The sequence below is a fragment of the Malurus melanocephalus genome, unplaced genomic scaffold (genome assembly GCF_030028575.1).
Source record: "Malurus melanocephalus ecotype Western Australia unplaced genomic scaffold, MMel_1.1 scaffold_100, whole genome shotgun sequence".
NCBI lineage: Eukaryota > Metazoa > Chordata > Aves > Passeriformes > Maluridae > Malurus > Malurus melanocephalus.
Window position 1 is genome coordinate 262,484 of NW_026623332.1, and position 8,148 is coordinate 270,631.

Sequence of the window (8,148 nt, forward strand, 5' to 3'; positions counted from 1 at the left end):
ATCTCTTTTAAGAATATTATCCTACAATTTCAGGAGTTTTATTAGAATTGATTTATTTTATTTTCAGTTTGCCTGAAAATAATCTCTATCAAATATTTCTTGTGTCTGTGATGGTCCTTTGATACAAAATGCTGTCGATAACAGTAAAAAAGTGGCRGTTTAAGGGATTTGTGCTTTTCTTAGCATCTTGAAGAAGAAAACCAAAACTATGAGAGTTTGTTATTTTTTATTTGTTTCTACAGATGTCTCACTTCACAAGTGAAAATGAAGCTCTATTACAGTCTATGCTTAGACAGTTGCTGCAGAGTGTGAAGGAAAAAATCACTGGAGCCCCRTCAGTAGAATGTGCAGAAGAAATTCTCTTGCATTTGGAGGAAACGGATGAGAATTTTCACAAGTAAAAATATTTTTGCTATTTTTAGTCTTTTGAAGAAATTGCATTAAACTGCATTAYTTCTTGAAACTGTCTACACTTTATATTGCTTTGTAAATGTGTGTGTATTTATACATATATAGATATTCCTGTCACTAATCAACTCTCAGATTATGCCAATTTAAAGAATAAAATTAATGTTGCCATTTTTCTGGTTTGTTTTTTTTCCCTCCACTCTTGCCAATATATTTTCACTCTAGTAGTAATTCATGAGCTGTTTGTGAGAGAGGAATTTRCAACTGCTCTGATGTATGTGCACGTGTGGTGTACTAAATGCACATATGAAAAGGAGCTAGAAGTAGTCACTGAAGGCTCTTAATATGTTTGACACCTGTTAGACAACATAAGCTTGTTTTCAAAATAAAGTGCTTTTCCAGAGGGCCATTTGGCTTCCATAATTGATTGTTCTCTCTGGCCTGTACTACTGAACATGTCTATCTTATCAGGTAATAATTCTTATAATTTATGTTTTAAGTAAAGCAGAAATGTATCCCTATCACGCTTCTGTTAAAKCAGACTTGACAGTGTGACCTCACTTACAGGCAATCTAGATTTCCAGATCCCTTGCTCCTCTTTCCTTTCCATGATGCTATAACTTGATTATTTTTTTACTACATGGGAGATTTTTAGAGCACATTTTATAACACACTGAGGGAATATCAAGCTGAAATAGCCTGAAGGCATTTTAATAAAGAACATAGCTCTGTGACCTGAGTTCTTCTGAGAAAGCTGGTTCCCTGTAATTTTTTTTTCAGACATGGCACTATTTACATTCTGTTACATTTACCTAGGTGTTGGCATTGCTTTGTCAGTGATAGGAGTTAGGTAAAAGTAAGTGAAATACTGCTAGGGTTTATCTAGAATTTCACTGTAATTTTGAAATTTTGAAGCTTGCATGTGTTCCAAAGATTCTTTAAAGGGTATTTTGGCTCAATTTTAATTTTTATTACAAATTATATTGGATTATACTTTTGTTTGTATTCTTGTGAATTTTGAATAGTAGGCTACTGGGTGACAGGTAAAATAAGTTGGTTGTAAACGTATCAAGTTTGAAAGATACATGTAATTTTGGAAAAAAAATGTAGAGAAGGTATGTACAATAAAGCTCAAACAAAAAAATTGAAATTAGTTGTCATTTTTTCTGAGATCTTAATAGAATACCCATGGTGAGGGAGTAAAGTGTGTAAGTGGTTGAAGCAGTGCCTATAACAGCTTTTCCTTTTACAACAGTGAAACCTTGCCATCCGTTACTCTTGCTTGTATGCTAGAAAATTAGTGATCCTAAAGATACTTTCTTTTAATGAGAACAATTTACATGTAATGGAAAATTTGGTCATATTTCTATTCCAAACATGAGGATTACTGCCTGGGGCTTGAATATTTCTGGAGGTATTCTTGTTTGTGACCTAGGGCAGTACAGACTGGTTTTCATAGGTCAGAGAGGTCATATGGTCATTTCTAAGTGAGTCTATTAAGAAACTTCCTTCTTAACCCATCCATCCAGATTACAAGCTCCATTATTAGTAGTGTGTGCTTTTGGGCTGTCCCATGCTCTAGTTCAGCTCAGCCTTTTGGTCATTGCTGTTTCTGCCTCATGCTTATTTTGACTCAGTCATTTTACCAGATTTTGAGGTCTTACTTTATCCTTTGTTCCCACTTTGATGTAGAAAAGRCAGAAATGCAGGATCCTCAGAAAGCTACTGAAAAAGAAAATTGAATCAAGTACAAAACTTAGGTGCAGTGGTAGACATCAGTATTGTTTTCTGTTTGATTGGAGGATTTTTTAACACCACCTCAAGCATACTTCCTTTGTAAGTCTGAATTGCATTGCATGTGAAGTAGTACTGTCACTGTTGAAGCACATAATTGTTGCAAAACATTTCTAAGGTGGAAGAATAATGCAGAAGATGAAGACTAGGACATCAAACAGACATAAAAGTAGTGGTGTGAATAGTGCTGTGGTTGGTTGCTGTATATTTGAGAGTGAAGCAGTCACTGCAAAGTCATACACCCTGGAAAAGTTGCCAAAAAACAAAAGGGAGAAAGTTTCATGAAGGCTTTTGTGCAGTGGACAGTTGTGTRCAATTTCACAAATGAAAACAGAAATAAACATGTTTTGCATCTTTCTTGGGTCCTATTTCTGTTACTTTCACTGAGAACAAGATGGAAAGGCAGGGAAAAAGAAAAATACTGACATACCTGATGGAGCCTAAGGTAGGCAATCCATCGAGGAAGTATCTATCATGACAYAAGTGCTTTGTTGTTTGCTTTTTGTTTTTTTATCCAAATTAACATTAAGTAGTTGCACATCTAATTTGATACAATGAAAATAAAATTATGCATCTACAGTTAATATATGATTTTTTGTATGTTTGTTTGCCTTGCCCTTTATGCAAATCAGAAAACTAGTCAGAAAACTTTTCAAAAAGAAAAGTTGAATTATTCTGAGCAGTTCTCCTTTGCATTTTCTAAAACTACTACAAAGTTGGAGGACCCAGGGAAACTGGGTTTCCAGTTTTGGCTTGAAATATCYTTCTGATTATTCTATTCTTTTAGCAAGCATCTTTTGATATCTGATCATTACACTGCAAAGTGCTAAATCCTTACATTTAATGTGCTTGTGTAATCACAGATGACTGTTTTGTCAGTTTGATTGACATCTGTGTACTGTCATGACAGATAGAATTTCATAAGCCATAGGTATTCTCATRTGCTCTAATTTATAAGCTGTTTTGTGTGTATCTTCTAATTTTCRGTGTATAATGCATAAAATAACAGACAGTTTATACTGTAAGACAGTGCTATGTTCAGAGTGCTCCAAAGAATGTTTCTTTTGGAATTTAAAATTTCTTGGTACTCTTMATTTTTTGTCTATAAAACCTTAACCTTTTGTCTGAGTGAATTTTTACTTTTAGAAGAAGCATGAARTGAAATTAGAAACCATTTGTTATTGTTTCTAACAACAATATGCTGATGATGACCATATTGAAGAAAATCAAACTGTAATGCGTTACTTTACACTCTTGAAGTTTATTTCTATGTAAGTCATAAACTCTTACCTCAGAGTAACAGATATACTGGGACAGAAGATGGGGTTGTTGATATAATGTTGAAAATATTTCATGGTAAAGTTGAGGAGACGTTACATTTTCATTTTGCATATTTCTTGCAGCTATGAGTTTGTGAAATACCTTAGACAATACATAAAAAATACTGTGGGACCTGTGATTGAAGAAGAAACAGAAAAATGTACTTCTGCTCAAAATCAGGGTGAAATATCWGGCTATGATACACTTGTCCAACATCTTACTAAGAAGACCCGTGAATCAAAAGAGTGAGTATATACATGTAATTCATGTCTCTGTTTCTTCTTTGTAAACTTAGTCTTCTTTTCACTTTTCCATAACATGTTTGGAAAAAATAGGTTGTGAACCAGTAACAATTCTGAACTCCAAGAAAAATCAGTGCTAAGCAATTCAGATATTGCCACCYACCCACTACATTGCAATTTATTATGCTTTGTTTCACCCTGGAATTAAAGTTGTGAACTATTATGTAAAAAAATTGGTAGCAAATCTGTGAAGCTTATGAGTTAYTTAGGATTTTAGCATCAGTAGTCATTTTTTGTATGTTGCAAATAAGAGAACAGGAAAACAGATGTTAGGATGACCATTTTTCAGATTATGCTGTTTGTATAAACTTGTTTCAAGGATCAGGACCTTAGGGTTCTTATGCTCATTAAAATTTGTAGAAGAAAATCCAATGAACTAAATATGTATCTTAGATTTTTAATTTGAAACGTAAGAGGATATTAAAACACAATTTGATAACATGTCTTTGATGACTGTAAAATAAATAATTGTAGCATTAAAGTAATAAAAAAGGAAATGAAATATTAACATTATTCAATAGGATGTATTTCTGAAGCATTTTTTAATTTTGAATTGCTTCCCTGTATTTATTATTTTTCAGTTTATTAAAATTAGAAAAACCTGTTTTTTTTGAAAAAAATATGTTGTATGCATGACCTTTACTCAAGATCTTGAATCAGGATGATGTGTTCACTTCTGGTTTTGCTGAAGGTTTATAGCAGAAATAAAATTGGATGTTGAACTTCAAGAAACAATCAGTAACAAGGATGAGAGCTGGCCTGTTTTCTCAGGGTCTGATCTCCCTTTTGGTGGACTCATGCTGTTTCTTAAAAACATCCCAGAACAGAATTATACTAGTGGTATTTCATTAAATGGTTCTGGAAGGGAAAAAAAGGAGTTTCATTGTAATTTTAAAATATTGTTAACTGAAAAATGTAAATTCAGTGAGTTCGAGTCCCATTAGCATTATGTCATATTCGGTTACTCATGATGTAGCAATTATTTTTTTACATGGCTGTTTTTATATTGTTTAATAATAAAATCATCTTTATTTTGAAGGTACAGAGAAATGATGCATGCCTTGAAGAATGTCATGATGATTGTGGTAGAATCTTTGATTAACAAGTTTGAAGAAGATCGAATACATGATAAGGAGCTGGATAGTAAAGCAAAGAAAGAACGTCAGAGTGGCTATTACACAGACAATTGTTCTGACAGTGACTCCTCCTTCAACCAAGTACAATGGGTTTTCTCTCTATGTTATGAAATAAGCATGATACTGCAAAATTGTTATGTTTCTGTCAAGGCTCTCAGTGAAGACTGAGAACGACCCTAGAGGAAGGTTAATTTTTCCCATCTTTGGTACAGCCTAAACCCAAATTATTTASTTTTGTTTCAGTTTTAAGTATTAAGCTTAAACTAACTACTTTAGGCATCATATGCTAGATGAGATTACTGTAGTTCCCATATGTTCTAATGTACCTATCCAAGTATGGTACAGAAAAGATAATGGTAAAAGCAGAACATCATCTAACTTTTGTGATTTTACTTTAGAAGCCAAATAATGTGCAGTTAATTTCTAGACTACTGTACTATGTTACATTGCTTACTGAATAAATTATTATAAGGGATTTTTTGAGGATACAGAGAACTTTGAAGTAAAACAAAGCAAAATATATCATGGGAATTTCATTATCGTAAGTTTAACTTTGGGCAAACAGTAAAAAACATTTCGAATATTGACTTTATTGTTAAATTAGTATAAATGTTGAAGTCCTAATTATTAAAAGTAAATTAGGTATCAGAAAGACTAATGATTTTAATATTCTGCTGCTTATTTTTAATAAAATTTACTAATGATCATTTCATAATGTGTRTTGCAGAGTTATGCATTCATGAGTCAAGAACAATTGCAGCTGCTAGCAGAAAGGCTTGACCCTATTCAGCCCAAGGAAGTAAGTTTAAAAGCAGACATGAAATGTTAATACAAATGAATGTTTATGGCATATTGGAGAGCAGTCTGTATGTGCATAAGGGTTCCTATGTACCTAAGTGGAAACTTGTCTTTGTTGGTTCATATACATTGGCTTCAGAGCAGAAACTACTCTGCAGTGCAATATTTTATTGTTTGTAACCATCTTTTTTCAAAAACTAGCATTGCAACAGGTATCTGGGTTTGGGTTTTTTTTCAGAAGTCTATGTGTTGTAGATTGGCAATTTTACTTTAAAAGACGTTGTTCTATTATGAATGAAGTTACTGAACATTATTTGGCCTGTATACATGTCCCTTGTCATTCTTGGTGGCTTCTGTGTTGCCCTTTGAGTTACCCCTGTCAGAAGAAAGAGATGCCTGCTGATTTGCCAACTACCTGCTGCCAAATGGAAAATAKAAAATCCAAGTTAGGTTTGCATTCCTGTCAGTGGCAGTACTAATTGGTATCTCTAACCAACAATCAGCACCAGCTGCTTCTATTTTTGAAGCTTGGAGAAATACCAGTTTGAGTGTGCTGTCTTGATAAGACTTGTTCGGTTTTTCTGGCAGTTGAAAAAGGCATGGTAGGTAGGAACTGTTATAAACTTTGTGGTGGAGTTTTATTAAAAAAAACAGGTTAATGTTTGATGCTACTAAGTGCTATTAAAACTTCTTACAGTTTCTTTCAGTAAGATGAAATAAATTGCTAGAGATTACAATTGTCTACCAATAGCAAAAAAAATTACTTGAAATTATTTAAAATGCTGATAAAAATTCAACAGTATAACCCAATGACTAATAACTTTGTCTACTTCCTTTAGCTGAGAGCTTTATAGAGCTATATTCCCTGATAACAAAATATTTGATTACAGACAGAAAATAGAACATAAACCTTGCATCCTATATTGAAAACCTATTTAAAATGGTTTCATTGCTTCTTCAAATGCATGCATTTTCCCCATTCTGTGATGTATTGTTTTGTCTAAATAACCATAAAAAACGTAGCAGAAGATACATATTTTGTTATTCTTTATCTGTTCTACAGCGAGGTTCTGTKCCTTCCTTCCTTCCTCCCTCTTCCCTACCCTCCCTCCCTCTCTCTGACTTGTATTGGAAATTACATATTTCAAAGGTTGCTGTGAATGGATTTTTGGTGTTTATCTTTTTGACCGCTTCAGGTTCGCCAAGAAGCTTTGCAGACGCTGTGCTTGGCCCCTGCCTCCGATATCCTGAGCTCTGAGAGCTGGCCAAGGCTGCGTAAGCATCTGACAATCTCTCTGGCAGATCCTGATGCAACGTTCAGTGTAAGGGAATGGTTTGTATCTAATTATCTGATCTGTATCCAAAGAAGGGATACTRAAGAGGTGTGGGAAGTTACATACATATTATAAGTAGTCTGGCATGGTTCCAAAATGTTTTATTATTTATGTAAAATAATAAAATCCTTTATTTATTTTTTGAAGTAAAAGAAATACAGAAGTCCAGTAAATTTTGCTTTAAAGGACTGCAGCAGGCTTTCAGTAGGAKTTTTAGATGCTGGAGTACTTATTTGCATTTCTTTTAATGGCAGTAAAAATGTTTGAATTTCTTTTAGCAAAAAGACTTGTAAAAAAATTGAACAAAAGTATTCTGTAAAATAGGTCATGTTAGTATTTCCTACTCAAGTGAGATATGATGATGAGAAAATGGTACATACAATATTATATAGGCAGTGATGACAAAAGAAAATGACAGCTGCTTAAGTGGCTTTTAGATTGTTTATTATGTCAATTAAACCTTTTTGTGCAAATTTTAAAGTGAGTAGCAAATAAATAAGAACGTTGCCCCAACTACTGCCATATATTTCTCTTTCACCTGAATTCTACAGTTCCTTTTAAAGCAGTGATAATTACAATTCACTGATTTGTAATGGAAAAGTAATGTTCCTTTGTCTACTTCTTTGTAGCTCAGTGAGGCTTTGCATTGGTGTGGAGTTCAAGTATTTGAATAAAATTTCCTTTGAACTGTAGTCTTCTGTGATCAGAAACTATATTTTTATAAAACAAGCTTAACATCTGCACAGTTGTCTAGATGAGTAATACGTAATATTAAGAATAATGCCTTTACATATTGATTATTTTGCAATTATAATATACTGATAATGAATATTTAATACATTGCTTGTTTTTTTCACCCTTAGGAGAAAATTCTCAGGTTCTATGCAAAAACCTTTTCTTCTTCTCCATTTAATATGACTAAAGAAGTCTATACAAGTTTAGGTATGTGCATTTAATTACATTTCATGTAAAAGTACATTATATGTACTTTTCTAAAATCAGTCAAGTTTTTTAATGAACGTGTGTAAGGCAGTCTGTTTTGTCACTGTTATCATG

At 33.1% G+C, this 8,148-nt stretch overlaps 1 protein-coding gene across 1 annotated transcript in view; it reads left to right on the forward strand.

Annotated features, from left to right (window-relative positions):
• Window positions 1–8,148, forward strand: part of TBC1D32 (TBC1 domain family member 32) — a 69,983-nt gene that overhangs the window by 2,021 nt on the left and 59,814 nt on the right. The window contains exons 2-7 of the mRNA XM_057368976.1: window positions 243–397; window positions 3,606–3,767; window positions 4,864–5,041; window positions 5,688–5,759; window positions 6,955–7,080; window positions 7,956–8,034. Coding sequence (XP_057224959.1) covers window positions 243–397; window positions 3,606–3,767; window positions 4,864–5,041; window positions 5,688–5,759; window positions 6,955–7,080; window positions 7,956–8,034 — 772 coding nt within the window. The remainder of the gene's footprint in view (window positions 1–242; window positions 398–3,605; window positions 3,768–4,863; window positions 5,042–5,687; window positions 5,760–6,954; window positions 7,081–7,955; window positions 8,035–8,148) is intronic.